The following is a 15,625-nucleotide window of genomic DNA, read 5'->3' as shown; positions in this document are numbered from 1 at the left end:
AGGTACTATCGTGTCTGCCAACCCAATTTTCTATCATTTATAATTTGTAGTTTGTATGTCATAAATGTTAAATATAATATTTTGTATTAAATATTTATAATCTACAGTTGAATTTATTCGATTGGTGTAATATGCAATTTTTTAAATTGAACATTATATTATACGTTAAAAATTTGATAGTTATAATGTAAGAAAGAAGAAATAGTTAATCAATTAATATGGAACATATATTGGATGGAGAGGAACATTGAGTTATATATGATTTTTTTGGTAAAAATTAAAAAATAGTGAGGGCAAAATAGGGAGAACAAATTACATAATGGTGAGTGATTATTTTGGGTTTCCCTTTATAAGTAGTACTAGTGTATACATGCATTTCGTGTCTGCCGATGAATATTGCATGATACTATATATTCAAGTTTTATATATTTCATTTTTTAGAATTAGAATGTATTTGTTGTGTTTTGTGTACTTATATTATATTTTTTTGTGTTTATGATAATATTTAATTTAAGGTGAGATATACGGTTAATTAATGTGTTAGTGGTGATTGCTTATGATTATATGATTTTTTTTGTAAAAATTAAATAAAGTTAAGGGCAAAACAAGAAGTGAAAGTTACACCATATGAGAAAAATTATTTCAAGTTTTGGCTTTATATATAGTATAGATAGATAAATATAGATAAATTTTGTCTCAAACATAAACAAATTAATTACATTTTCATATTCCGATTATGATAGAAACAACTTCCCATGTATTAAGATAATTTATATTTATACTTCCATATTTGTACTATATATATAATTACAAATAATTGTCATTACATAATTTTTCACATTCTAAAAGTTATCTTTTGTAACTCCTTCATTAATAATCGTCATAAACTTTTAAATATATCATTATTCTTTTATGCATTTTCTTATTAATATACTTTCTTCTTTAATTCTATATTTGATTAATCTTTTTACATCTTTGGTCTGTATTCAATTTCTTTGTAACATTTCTTATATTAAATTATTTTTCTTTAAAGAATGTAACACAAAAATGATACATATAAAAAAATGTAGGTCGATAGACATGCTAGTATAATAATAACAACATGAATAACCCTAATTTTTTGGTACTACAAAGAATATCTTATTATTTTTTGGTCAATAAAGTAATTTATTTCGGAATGGATAATAATAAATATTGTTCCAAAAAAATCAAATTTTTAACATTTTATTTATATTGGAGATATATCTTACTACATTTCATCAATAATAATTTTTTAATAAGTGTTGTTCCCAAAAATTAAATTTGTAATAGTTGAATAATACGATCTAGTGAGGTATTACGACATTAGGTAACAACCTTTTCTTTTATACATATTATTAACCCTAGTTGAGACTCAGATCTCTGCTCCCTGCCAAAGAATTTCCTTTGTATTATATATATAAGAAGCCAAATTCCATTCCCTCTTCACTTTGTTTCTCTGATTCTAACTTCACCATGTCAATGTCAATGGCTTCTTCTCGTTTCTTACATCAACACTCCACTAATCTCTTCAACAATAACTACCATTTCACCAACAAACCTTCCTCCATTCGCATCACAACCCCTTCCTTCAAACCCATCTCAATCAAATGCGCCGCCACCACCACCCAAATCCAAACACCACCACCACCCACCGCCCAAGATCGTGTCTTTAACTTCGCCGCCGGTCCCGCAACCTTGCCGGAGAACGTCCTCCTCCGTGCCCAATCTGAGCTCTACAACTGGCGCGGATCTGGTATGAGCGTCATGGAGATGAGTCACAGAGGCAAAGAGTTTCTATCCATTATTCAAAAAGCTGAGTCAGATCTGCGTACCCTTTTGGATATTCCATCTGAATATTCGGTTTTGTTCCTCCAAGGCGGCGCCACCACCCAATTCGCCGCGATCCCGTTGAACCTCTGCACCGCCGAGGACACTGTGGATTTCGTGGTTACTGGGTCGTGGGGTGATAAAGCTTTCAAGGAGGCACAGAAGTTCTCTAAACCAAAGTTGATCTGGTCTGGGAAATCTGAAAAGTACACAAAGATTCCATCTTTTGATGATTTGGATCAAAGCCCAGATGCTAGATATTTGCATATTTGTGCAAATGAGACTATTCATGGGGTTGAGTTTAAGGACTACCCTACACCCAAAAATGGGAGTGGGATTTTGGTTGCTGATATGTCTTCAAATTTTTGTTCAAAGCCTGTTGATGTGTCAAAATTTGGGGTTATATATGCTGGGGCTCAGAAGAATGTAGGACCCTCTGGTGTTACAATTGTGATCATAAGAAAAGATCTCATTGGTAATGCTCAGGGTATTACTCCTGTGATGCTTGATTACAAGATCCATGATGAGAACAATTCGCTTTATAATACACCTCCTTGTTATGGTATTTACATGTGTGGTTTGGTTTTTGAGGATTTGTTGGAGCAAGGTGGTTTGAAGGAGGTTGAGAAGAAGAACAAAAATAAAGGTGAGATTTTGTATAATGCTATTGATGAAAGCAATGGTTTTTATAGATGCCCTGTTGAAAAATCTGTGAGGTCATTGATGAATGTGCCATTCACTTTGGAGAAATCTGAATTGGAGGCTGAGTTCATAAAGGAGGCTGCTAAGGAAAAAATGGTTCAGCTCAAGGGACATAGGTCAGTTGGAGGAATGAGAGCTTCAATTTACAATGCTATGCCTTTGGCTGGTGTTGAAAAGTTGGTGGCTTTCATGAAAGATTTCCAAGCTAGGCATGCTTAGAGTTAAAGGACACACTCCCTTTGTTTCAATGCTATGTTGTCTTTGTCTACACTCCAGAATGTTTCTGGCAGTTTTTGGTTTCTTTAGTTAGTTGTTATGTTCACCTTTTTTTTTGTTTCTTTTGTGTCACGTTTGATGTTCAAGTAATAGGTGAAGTGTAGTAGTTTAAGTAATAGGTTTGATTTATTGGTTTAACCTCTGATGAAATTTTGTAGGGGTTGAGTCCCATGTGGTATTTTGCTGGATGTAAGATGAAATATAATCTCAATAAATTAAGGGTGAAACTTATTGAACTATTGTGGTATATTTTCTAAATTCTACGTGCTGTAATGGTTCATGGAAGGAAAAGATGCATACAAATGATGCACACTTTCTGCAACTCATTCAGAATTTTAAGCTTACATGATGATTTTGTTAACCCTCTCCTGTATTTTTAACTAAAATTATAGCAAATTGAAAACCGAAATTTCTGCTGTTAAAATAAAAGGAAAAGAGACCACTCCACACTCAACAAACAGTAAAGTTAAAAATATGGTGCATAAGATTTTGCTATCTTGCTCCTATTTACAGTCTAATTCATAGATAGTAACATCATTGATTATTTCAATCATCTTACGAAATTTCTACCACATGTAACTTGTAAGCATTGCCCCCAAACCAACCCCAACGGTCAATTTTTTGTCACAAATGCTTCTATTTGATTGAGCTTTGTGGTCCCAACTGTTAGGTAACAACAGGCTTTCAATATTATCACTGACAATCCATATAAGCTATTTGTACTCATCTCAGCAATTTCAAATATATGATATCTAAGATTTTTATTTCAATATAGCAGAGTCTTATACTATTAGACCATCATCTTATTAATTCATCAAGTAGGTTTTATGGATAAATATATGATATCTGAGATTTTTATTTCAATTTTTTCTTAGCAAAAATTATCATGTTGTGCGCCAATGAAAAAACAAATCTTCATGGAAATTCAGAGATAAGAAAATCCTTTTAATATTATTATTACCATTATAAGCAAGCATGGAGAATCTCATTACTATGTCATAGTCAAATACTCAAATTGAAAATTCATAATCAAGATACATTATACAGTTTTCTAGTCAAACCTTTGGGTTCAAGCATATTTAATGGTAAAAAATGAATTATATTGTTGCGCCTTAAGCACCTTATCCCGTGAGTTCTTCCTGTTGTGATATTTGTTGTATACTACCCTCTTGATGTGTCTCTATACTACCCTTGTTGTAATTTACATATATCACTCTGCTTTCTCAGTAACAGTGAGTAAACAAACATTAAATACCCTCGGAGCTGGATGGCAGAACCAGTAATTTAAGAATGATTGTCCATCACTCCTATTTCTGGCATCATCACTAAAATGAGAATCTTGAAAAAAGAGAGAGGCCTGATCCTGAAGCATCATTTGCAGGACTTGGTGGAACATCTGTTGAATTTTGATATGCCTGTTGACACTTCTGCACCTGCATTTGCAATTAAATTGTAGAGAATTGCTTTCTTTTTATTCATCAACATAACTGAACTTCTGGTTTTAAAATAAATTAGAAATTCTATCAGGCACTAGAAATTGGTGCAACATGAAAACAGTTAAGAAATAACTTTTGACCCCTCCAAGACACATAATTTTAGACAATAATACATTAAGAAAAAAGAATGAGTTCATGCTGAAGCACCATTGTTCTTTTACCCTACCATATCAAATAAGAGGTAAGGTAAAATTACCTCTTCTGGACTAAACTGAAGCAGCATTCCAATAACTGGTAGCAATACCTCCACTTCACCTAGCAAACAAAATATCCATATTGATTAAACTTGCTCATCAGTACTAGTTAGAAAATGAAAGAGATAAAAAACTTCAGTTTCTTTCAAATTTGTACCTGTCTCAAGAAGCTTTAAAATGACATTTTTCAAATATGTCATATCTACACCTTCTCTTTTCTTTGCTCTTTCCATGTTGCGAAGCTCAGTTTTTAACATTGCCTCCTACAATCATATTAATCGGAAATTCTTAAGAATATTGCTCATCAGTACTCCTATTGCCACTGAGCACTCTCCCCTCATCCTTCCACGCACACCCTATGTAGTTTGCTTACCATACGTTGAAATATTTAATCAAAATCCAAGTATTTTTTACCACTTATCCAAAGATTGTGAATTTATTTTTTTTATTTTGCAGCAGTCACAAATTTAAGTAATGTAGCATGAGAACATTTTCCTACCTGAAAACTGCAGTACAAACTAGGACTAAGAGTACCAGTAGAAGATCGTTACCTCATAACAAAGATGGTAGAACAGATAAAAAATATTTTTCAGAATGTGAAATAAAAAGCACAACTTAGCTTTCAATTTAGGTTTTTCCCAAGTCTCCTTTCAACAGAACAACCAAAGGTTATAGAATTTTAGATAAATAATTAAGTGCTAGGATTGGGGTTCAGTTGTTGAAAACTGCGGATGATCAACACAAAATTAGAGTACTCAAAATCAAGTTCAAACCCACAGCCTCTTCCACCTCTCAATTTAGAAGTCAAACTATCAATTTTAGATTTTATGTTCAGGCACTGCCATTAGCAGAGTATAATGTGGTCCTTTGGTTGGTCCATAACACTCTAAATCCATGTTATGGACGCTTTACTTTGCCAAGTCTAGAAATGTAAAATCTAATTGGCACTTCAGTTTTAACAGAACCTAGAAAAGTGGGCCTCGTTTATAGAAACAATCATCGACCTCGTGGAGCAACTCATCACGTCCTTTTATCCGGAAATAGAAGAAAATCTTAAAAAATTAGGCACACATGTACCTGTTGGCTATGGAGACGATTCTCCTGTTCAAGCTCCTCGATTTCTTCCTGAATTAACAGTAATATCATATAGTATTACAGAAAGGGAGTATAAGAGATGAATATCATGAAAAGATGAAGACATACTTGAAGAGCTAAAATATGTCGTTGTGACCGTGCTAGTTCTTCCTCTCTTTGGGCTTGTTGTCTTGCCAAAATCTGAAATTATGACAAAAAAGACCGACCCTTATATTCTTTATGCTTTGTCTAACACCCTCATTTTCACTTTATTTTCCACCTCTTTCTTCCTTTCACATCACATCACCAATCATCTCTCCCTCTTTCTCCTCACCATATCTTAAATTATCTCAGAGAATATCGAGAAAGTATCTCATGTTACCATTATTATATCTTAAATTTGTTTGGAAGATACATTATTCTATCTTATGTTTGATGATTTGTTTCCTTAAGTAATTAGGAGTTTAATATTAGTATAATTAGGGGCTACTGTTATGTCTTTTTGCATCACATCATATCTTTCATTATAATATCAACACTATTTACTATTTTGAGTATCCTTTTTCTCCCTCTACCAAAACCCTATAATTTCAACAGTATCATTTTTTCAAAAAAGATATAATGATGGATTCTCCAAAATATACTAATTTAATGCACACCATATACGAAAAAAATATTCTTGGATATTTTGAATAAAAAAATATCTCTTCCACTTCCATAACCTCCCCAATAACAATGAAAGACCCACAGTCCTGTCATTGTGACAACTAAAACAATTGGTGTGTCTTCTATCTCAAATCTGATCAAATTTCTACAGGGAATGAAGAATGTTATACCAAAATTTGCTGTTCTGCTGCTGAGGGACTTAAATTTGTCGAATCCAATTTATGCAAGGCTGTACATAAAGAAAAAAGTGTCAAATAGTGCTTGAGTTGTGATCATATTTTGCAATATAATCAAGGGGAAGTTGCTCTCGGTACCCCTGAGGTTTGTTACACTGATATCCATGCCCTCTCTAGTTTCAAAAATTGACGTTGACCACTTCTCATTCCCCATCATTTTTTAAACTAAAGGAGGGTGTGTGTCATTCAACAAACTTAGGGCTATTGAGTGCAATTTTCCCCATAATCAATTATTCATAACCTTGAAGAAGTACCTAAGAAACTCAGCAAGTGGGACAACTATGTCATACTATAGATGAATTAATACCTGAGCTATAAGTACTGCTTTGATTGGCCTGAGATCATTTGCAAAGCATTGCAAACCAGTGGAATAAATATGCCAGACCAGGGAAATGATAAGTATAGGACCAATGTCTCAATTCTTACAATGATGAAAATGCAGATAAAAAACATACCAGTGATCTTGATTGAAGAGACTGACGTAGATTCTTATTATCATCTACAAGTCTAGATATCTCGTTATCTTTCTCCTCAATTGTTCTATCAGCAAGATCATGAAATGACGCATGCTCTTCCTATAGTTATTGATTCAGTAAGCATAACATTATGGGGGAAACACAAATGGGGGGGGATCCAAGCACGGGTTTAACAACTTGCAGACTACCTTCAATTTTTTATATAGTTGTTTAAGCTCTTCCAATTCCTTTTGTTTATCTTGTACAGTAGTTGCTTCATTTTCGGCCTTCATTGCCTCACATCTGACTGCAAAGTTTGATCTAAGTTAACCTTCTAATGCCAAATTCATACAGATAAGGGAATCAAAGAAGTAAGAAGTATGAGCAACTAATTAACGAAGAAGCAGAGTGTAGTACTTCGCCAGGTTTCTTCTACATTTTGAAGGCTTAGTCCCCATGTCTCTTTCTCTTTTAGGTGCTGAGCATTAGCTGAGTCAAGCCTTGTTTCTAAGCTCCTTATCTTCTGCTTAGCATTTTCAAGGGCCGTGTCTCTGAAATTCATAAAGTGAGAGATTGTCGCTGCTCCACACTAAACAGCAAAAAAGGTAACTACAGCATAGTATCCAATATTTGTGCCCAAACCATACGACAAATCAATAAAATAAAGCAAGTTTTTATCACAACATCAGTTACTTCTCATTCATCTTTTGCTTCCAACTATAGGTTTGTCATCTGTATAATATTCAATCTGACATTTGAGGTAACAAGCTCATTAAGATTTATCAATAATAATGACACCTTTCTGCAAGTTCTTTCTCATGATTAGCCATAGCAGATTGAAGGTCTTGAAGAACTTTATCCTTTCCTTCTGTTATTGTTGATATTTCATTTTCAGCCTCCTGTAGAAAATTTAGAATGTGATTATTGAATGATATATCTTCACTAATCAAACAATGTCATCTACATAAAACCATGATAAACATGTACTCTTAAAGCTTCCTCAAGAGCTTTGAGCTGTTCAGAGTCTTTAGCTGCAGCCAGTTCTGCATCCTTCTTTTGAAGAAGTGCATGTGCACGAACCTTGTATGAAGAAAATTCCCTCTCAAGATTGCTGATCTGCGTAGGCACACAAGCACACATTACAGTGTTGTAAATCGTATGTTTCATTGTTACTAATATTGAGATATGTTATGTTGCCAAGTTATTAATCAACAGCCGTCCAAGGATGTAGGTGGAATAGAAGCATAGTTCCACGAACAGTTTTCAATTAAAACCTGTACTGTTAGGGAGTAAATAAAATAATATAGATACATTCAGGCAATGGCCCTCTTGTCAACCTATAGTGCCCTTTTATATATCTATCAAAAATACCAACAAATACTTCAAACTCTACCAAGTTACTATTACAGAAGATTACAATATAAAAAAGTAGAAACATGGTTCTCTCTCAACATGAATGCCATATGACATGACATAATTCACATACAGTGCATTCTATTTTAATAAGAATATACTCCAATGTTGATGTCCGACAGGAGCACATGTAAGGTTCTTGCTTAGTGACCATGACGTTACGGCTTTAAATCATGGAAACAACCTCTCCGCTTGTATGGTATGGATGCAGACATCTATCCTCCCCAGACCCTACTCAATGAGAGCCTCATGCACTAGGGCACACTTTTTATAGTCTGGTGTACGACAGGAGCACATGTTACTAGAATCAAAGATTTCTTTCTTAAATTACATTTTATTAGCACCATCCTAATTGACCTTTATTAGATTACATTTCACGAGCAACCAATGAACACAACATATTCTCTGTTTAATTTTCTACCAGCTAATTAGAAAAGGAGAAGATCAATTAGAACCTTTTCCTTAGCAGCCAACAATTCAGCATCTCTCATACTGAGGATCCTGTGTTGTGCAGATACGTCCGATTCCAGCTGACCTGGTCAATGTCAAAAGCATAAGTATTCATCTTAATATGATTATAAGAAAGCTCCCAAAATGATAAATAAGTACTTCTTATTTTTGCTACTTCAACTTCTGCACGTATGCAATTGCCCTCTGCAATTTCAAGTTTAGATTTAAGTGCCTGACATTCAGTCTCCCAGCTTTCCATTTCCTTTTCCTGAAGATACCATAAGTTGAGATTAAAGCATCAAAAGCATGCATATGACCTCAGCATTTTCAAACATTCCAAATTCTCTGTAAATGTTTATATTTATCACCTATGCAAAACCAATTCTCCCAACAAGTTAAAAATTTTCCACATATAAAGGGTAGCCGCCCAGTGCACGAGGCTCCCAAATAATTAGTTAAGTCATTCTTCCATTTACTCAACACACGCTTTAATGCCAATTAACTAACATCAGACAAGTCAAGGCATTATGGATAATTTATTTACTGATCATACAAGTATATTTTTAAACCGATAGCTGAACCCAAATAATTAATTAAGTCATTCTTCCATTTCAACAATGTAGTGGAGAAAATGATGCATCATTAAATTTTCATAAACATGTAATAGAGAAAAGTGCTTGCTTTATCTAGATCATGAAAATTGATGAGTAGAATGACAAAAGTGCTCTTCAAGCAATTCTGTCGTTAGTTATTTAGCAAATGCAAACTTTCTATAGGAACCAAGATAAGCATAAAAGTTGCCTAACAAAATGTTACATATAATAAGATGCTGTCATTGCCTAAGGCAAGCCACATATTATGTAATACCAGTTTTACTTTATTATTTAGTTTTAAACTGGATTTATGCTTTACATAATATCACAATGAACACCCGCTTAAGGAGAAAGGAAAGGAGGAAGAGCAATCCAACAGACAATGGAATACTAATTTATATATTTTGAAAGTCAGAACCATACATGTTGCTGTTTTAGGTGAGAAATCTCTCCCTTCACACTTTCCACAGCTGCTCTAAGTCGTGCAGCTTCCCCAGTTGATGCTGCTTCCATCTCTGCAATTTTAGATTCTTTCTCTGCAACTAGAACCTAGGGACATCAGTAATTGAGCATGGTCAGGTCGTCAGCTGAAAACTTTTGCATATCTGGAAGCATGTGTGTTTATATAGAAAGTCACTGGTCACTGGACCATATAATCAATCAAGGAAAGTTTTCATTCTTTTAGTTACATTCTGTTTAATTATTTACAGCAAAAAGAGTCCATGGCGACATGACACTCAATTTAACATATTACCAGAGGCTCTGAAATTAGTTTAAATATGCAATTAGGAGAAACCAAACACTTCTTACACAAATGTATCTCGGATATTTAAGAATAAGGAACCTGTCTCAGCTGATTCAGCTCAGCTCCAAATATCTAAATGAGATTGTTTCAAGGCCTCGTGGTAGTTCCAAAATAAAACCCGAGCCCACACCCAAGTTAAACTGGACGCTCATTTTTAGCACAAGTCCACCAAAAAATGGCCTCATTACCCAGTCCTCTCAGACCTATAAATAAAACTCAATACTCACCAAAAGGGGTGAGGATGAAATTGAAAAGAAGATATTTTAAATAATCATTCAGGTCTGAATATCAATGCCCCTTCAACCGTCCATCCCCAAGAAATGGAACATAATCCCCCCTCTTGAACCATATCAAGTATGAAAAAAGCTCATAATTCTAAAACCCACCTGCAATGAAGAAATGGATTCAGTTGCCTTACTTCTATCCGACAATGCATCATTAAGTTGAGCCTCCAAACTCTCTATGTTCTGCAACAAACAAACATTGAAGTAAAGCCAAAGAAAAACTAGGTGCAAAATACACAGTATGGAAATAGAACATTTAAATTTAGTAAAACAAAAAAAATGATTAGGGAAAACGGAGGCGAGAAGGAAGAAGATACAGTATCCTCCTAAAGAGAAAGTAAGAAACAGTCAGCCTAAGATGTTAAAACATGCACATGTACCTTTTGATGTTTGGCTGAGATCTCAGTTAGTGAAGCTTGCCTTTTTTCATCAGCAACCTGAAGCAACCCTTTCATATCTTCCAACATCTGAGTTGTCAAATTTTGTTTTAGGATATCCAAACAACAGAATTTGGTATAAACATTATTAACTGATGTGCTACCATAATAACATAAATACATAAGTTTCATGGCACAGCTACTGGTGCAAAGAAAAGTTCATATCACAACAAGTGAAAAAATCCGAAATAAGTCATAAAAATTGTTTGAATCATGCGGAGAAAAACATTACAAAGCAATAACTTAAAGTTTGACAAGAGAGATTTAATTCCTAACATGTTGTCTGGTCACATAAGAGGAGGATCAAATCCATTCTCAGTTAAGGAAGGGGTTGAAATCCGGTTCAGGGAAAATATCAAATAGCAAACATTATGGCCTAAATACAAATTTGTGGTTGAGCAAAGGCAGTGTAAGCAATTTGGGTAAAATAACAAAGTTGGTAAGTGTTAGTTAGGCAAATGCAAAACATCTATTATTTATTTTTCAGCCATTAAAGTGGACCGAGTTAAGTCATATATGCAAACATCCAACGAAATAGAAGATATATTCAGTTATTGCTTATTAGTAAGAACAAACACAACAAAGATACAGGAGATCTAAGTAAATAAAAACTTCCCCAAATAAAATAAATGGATCATTTGTACCTGTTCCTTCTCCGCGAGTGACAGTTGCAATGCCTCAAGAGCACTCTCTTTAGGTTGCAATGAACGCCGTAAATCCTCAATGGTGTCTCGAAGTCTGGATAACACAGATTTTTAAACTAATCATTACAAATGGCATATGATACTCTGAATTATCCTTTGTTTCTATAAATGTAGTATTAGTAGATCCACCAAAAGAGGTTATATTGGGCTACCGGCAGACTTTGAAAGTGAACTTCTAACATGCAATTTAACATAAGAATGCTGGCCTAATGATTCCTAGATATCCCGACCAATTGAGGTGAAGGATTAATAACATACTAGATTTGGAACAAAATAACTAACTTTCACCGCAAAGAGGAAAATTTTTCTTTCATAAGTATATTAATACCAAATATGCCTAGGGAATAACTAATCATTACTACATACTGAAGTCACTCCTCACTCCTTAGGGTTATAAGATTTCTTTAGCCATTTTTTAAAAAATGGGGGGAGGGGGGTGTCTCTCATTTCATATTTAAAAAAAGGAAGTGCAACTAGCCATGAGAGCATCCATACATGAATAAAGAAAAAGGGAAGTAATGAAGAGTAGGTAGTAGTAGTAGTGAATATATCCTTGTAGTGCAAACAATTGTAAAATAAGGTTTGGTAAGCTTCTATGACATGCATAGCTTATTATTGTGTATACTCCAATATTCCTATGCTATAAAATAAATGAGACCATAGCTTGTCCTGGCACAGAAATAATGGAGTGCTCATCAATCAAATTAGTGGATTTACTTGTTGTTTGCACTTCTTAGTTGTTGCCTGTCCCCATCCATAGCTTTCAGTGCCTCATTTGCTTGCTTCCTAGTGCGCTCTAACTCTTGTTGCAGTGATGACTGTTGGGCTGATGCTCGCTCAGCAGTTTCATTTACCTTATTGAATCGAGCCTCAAGATCATCTTTTTCCTGAGAATGAAAATTTCACAAAAAGCAAATTGAACCGACTTTCTAAATTAACACGTATAAAATAATCAAGTGCCCATAAACAGTAGGTTGCCTGAGAGGTTTTGTTGAAGGACTAAATCAGAATTTCCTGACTTCTTTTGTGCTTATATATAATAACTGTGGGGCCTGAGGTCTGTCATTAAAATACAATCTGTGTGCTTGCATTACAGTCATAACAGATAGCAAGAACCCGATTTATACATATTACTAATGTAGCTACACATAAGTTTTAGAGAATAAGGAACATCTAAGTGGGTCTGCTAGATCATTAGTTTGAAAACAGTTTACAGTATAAGATTGTGTGCGTAAAATTACAACAACAATCAAGTCTTTATCTCACTAGGTGTGGTCGGCTACATAGATGAAATGACGCTATAATGCTCTATCATAAATCATGTTCATTGACAAAGCATTGATCTTTAAATCTTTCTTAATCATTTACAACCCAGCAAAAATATAAGCAAAAGTTCACCTTTTGAATCTCTTGAATACGCTGTTTTGCTCGTTTGTGGAGCCTGTTAAACTTTGAGTCAAGTTCAGAGTACTTCTCTTCATGCTCTTTAATTTGGTGGTCCAACTTTGTTTGACCTATATAAAAAAGATACAATGCATTTATGCTAAAAAAAGAGAGCATTCAAGGGTGACATTAATTTTCCTATGCCTGTATTATTTCAGCGATCACTAAACATATTATAAATATCATTCTTAAACTTAAAAATGAAAAATCATCCTAATATCTATCTGTAGCAAATGGTTTGAGGTTGACCTAAATTCCAAACAGGTAGCATAGTAGCAATACAAAGGGTAACATAACATTCATGTTTCAGTGTATGTCATATTTGCTCATTAATAATTGATGTGACTTGCACCATTTCATACATAAACGCAAATATAACCAGACCTTCTGCAAGCTTTTCAGAGAGCTCTTGGGCCTTTGCCTCTGTCTCTGAGTATAACATTTGAAGGTGCTTCAATGCCTCTTCAGATGCATGCCTTGTTTGTTTTTCTTCCTGAAGTTCCTTATTCAAGGATTGTATCCTTTCCTGGAGTTCTTTCACGATGTCAGACTCTGCATCTTCCAGGGTATCAACTCCTTTGTTTAGATTAGAGTCACTATGTACACAGTTTACATTGCTAAGTCCCTCAAACTGAGACTTCAAGAATTCATTCTGAAATCTAAGTTCAACAACCATTTGCAGAAGCTGGTCGTGACTATCATCTGAACTTTGATTGTCATCAGATATGCCATTTTCCAATGGAAGATTTCCGTTGCTTCCATTTTTGTAATGATGAATTGCATCATCCAACTGCTCCTCAGGTACAGAAGGATCTTCTGTGTGAGTTTCTATCGTTCCACCAGTATCACCTTCACCTGATGCCATCGACTTCTTGTGTCACAAGTTTGACCAGCATAAGCTGCAATTCGAAAGCCAATAGCCTTGAACCTGCTATGTCATATGAGCTACAAATTAAAATTTTCAAAATAAAACTTCTTAGCATATTGAACATTAAAATGGCAAGGCTTTAACACTTCTGAAGCACGGCGAACCAATCCAAGCCACACTACTCAAGCAACGGTAAAGTTGCTTGCCTTGTAACGTGTAAGCCACCGGTTCTCCACTTGCGACGGTAAGGTACATCTAGTCTCCCATGTTGTGTGGTCATAAATTGGGAGGGGGATAATCAATCACATTTTACTTGAAAACCAAATTGAACAATATAATTTCCTATTAACTTCAATTCAAAAACGAAATGCTCCATAGATGAAGAATTAATAAAGCATAAATATAATTAGAGAATAATGTATCTCCTCATATAAGGAGATAATTTATCTCCTCTAGCCAGTAAAAATGTGATAACATGTATGTCATTTTGTTTATTTTTAAAAATATTTTTATAGAAAATGATGAAACATGACATTATTTCAGTGGCAGGAGGAGACTTATCTCCTTATACGAGGAGATACTCCATTCCCATATAATTAATCTCACATGATTTTTTAGAATGAAAGATTAAAAAACAGATAATCAGCTGCAGAGAAGCAAAAAAACAGAGCTCAGTTTTAGTGTTATTATATTTATTCGATGATGTTCATCAAAACGTTTAAATGCAAGGAATGGAAATTGAATTCAATAGAAACACGGTGACATTAAGATTTACCGAATAAAGTATGGTTGTTCGATTTGAACGCGGGAACCGCCGTAAGAGTAGGGAAGCGGTAGATGTGAGATCGGCGGTGGCGAAATGGATCTCACGCCGCTGTGTAGAGGGAAGAGGAGAAAACGATGTCGTTTCCGAATGCCCCTGTCACTCTGTCTACACAATACGCATTTCTATTCATTCCGAACAAGTGAACAAGGAAAAGGAGGACATGGATCTGGGTCAAAATTGTAATACTTCAATTTTAAGAGTCTATTTCAGCAATTTTGCAAATAGAAAATGGGAAGCACATCTATTGCCTTTACGTCATTTCATCTACGTATACTTGATCAAAAAAATATTTAATAAATAAACTTGAACTAAAAAGTATTATTTTGTATATGACCAATCACATACCCATAGAACATGGTGTGTCACAAAATGTGGGATGTCTACACTAAAAAAGAGTATACTCTAAGTTTTTTTCTTTTGATGCAAATAGCTAAATAATACCAAAACATATTGTCGGTCAATAGTTAGATACTTATATAATGAGTGAAAGTAAATAAAATTATATTATATTATTAAAAAAAGTACTTTGTCTAAAATGTATTTGTGCACCACTGTATTTAATATAATTAAGTTAGAATAAGTACTAAATAAGTTATTAAGAAGTGATTTAAAATAATTGTGTGCTATTGGTTAATTGATTAATATAAGTATGAGGTTAAGTCTCTATAGATATTTACCTTATTTATGGTTTAAAAAAGTGTGCAACCTGGCCATAACTCTGTGGGCCGTTAGTTAAACAAGTCAACCTTAAAATTCAATTCATTGAGCACTCACATTTTTCTGTAATAAAAAAGATTTTAATTCATTTTTCAAAGGGTAAAAAAAAAGTTTAATTCATTTTTATGTAATTTTGGG

General features: G+C 34.1%; 2 protein-coding genes across 4 annotated transcripts; one reads left to right on the top strand and one right to left on the bottom strand.

The window, feature by feature from the left end:
- On the top strand, positions 1,396–3,065 carry LOC109348786 (phosphoserine aminotransferase 2, chloroplastic-like). The gene has a single exon (XM_019589339.1). The coding sequence runs from the start codon at positions 1,495–1,497 to the stop codon at positions 2,767–2,769; it is 1,275 nt and encodes a 424-aa protein (XP_019444884.1). The 5' UTR covers positions 1,396–1,494; the 3' UTR covers positions 2,770–3,065.
- On the bottom strand, positions 3,769–14,964 carry LOC109348785 (protein GRIP-like). Of its 3 annotated transcripts, none has more exons than XM_019589338.1 (22): positions 14,720–14,964; positions 13,461–14,007; positions 13,032–13,147; positions 12,351–12,520; positions 11,574–11,667; positions 10,873–10,959; positions 10,595–10,675; positions 9,827–9,952; positions 8,970–9,078; positions 8,816–8,895; positions 7,935–8,063; positions 7,746–7,846; positions 7,365–7,498; positions 7,157–7,254; positions 6,948–7,067; positions 6,800–6,827; positions 6,427–6,485; positions 5,720–5,791; positions 5,594–5,641; positions 4,674–4,779; positions 4,519–4,577; positions 3,769–4,259 (listed from the first exon to the last, which is right to left on the bottom strand). In XM_019589338.1, exons 2-22 carry the CDS (start codon positions 13,939–13,941, stop codon positions 4,152–4,154), a joined length of 2,406 nt encoding a protein of 801 aa, XP_019444883.1. In that variant the 5' UTR covers positions 13,942–14,007; positions 14,720–14,964; the 3' UTR covers positions 3,769–4,151. The 3 variants fall into 3 exon arrangements, with proteins under 3 accessions (XP_019444883.1, XP_019444880.1, XP_019444881.1); XM_019589335.1 differs by having other exon boundaries at positions 13,461–14,004; XM_019589336.1 differs by having other exon boundaries at positions 13,461–13,975.

The sequence above is a fragment of the Lupinus angustifolius genome, chromosome LG06 (assembly GCF_001865875.1).
Source record: "Lupinus angustifolius cultivar Tanjil chromosome LG06, LupAngTanjil_v1.0, whole genome shotgun sequence".
NCBI classification, from domain to species: Eukaryota; Viridiplantae; Streptophyta; class Magnoliopsida; order Fabales; family Fabaceae; genus Lupinus; species Lupinus angustifolius.
Note: the sequence above shows the minus strand (reverse complement) of the source record. Positions and strands in the feature narration are given on the sequence as shown.

What these genes read in the sequence shown, in the direction of transcription:
- LOC109348785 (XM_019589338.1), bottom strand. Translation starts at nt 13,941, where the DNA reads ATGGCATCAGGTGAAGGTGATACTGGTGGAACGATAGAAACTCACACA. An exon ending in CTCTTGAGGAAGCTTTAAGA is followed by an intron (nt 7,847 to 7,934) that starts GTACATGTTTAT and finishes AATTTTCTACAG; the next exon opens with GAGGCTGAAAATGAAATATC. An exon ending in ATCGTCTCCATAGCCAACAG is followed by an intron (nt 4,780 to 5,593) that starts GTACATGTGTGC and finishes ATATGATTGTAG; the next exon opens with GAGGCAATGTTAAAAACTGA.
- LOC109348786 (XM_019589339.1), top strand. Translation starts at nt 1,495, where the DNA reads ATGTCAATGTCAATGGCTTCTTCTCGTTTCTTACATCAACACTCCACT.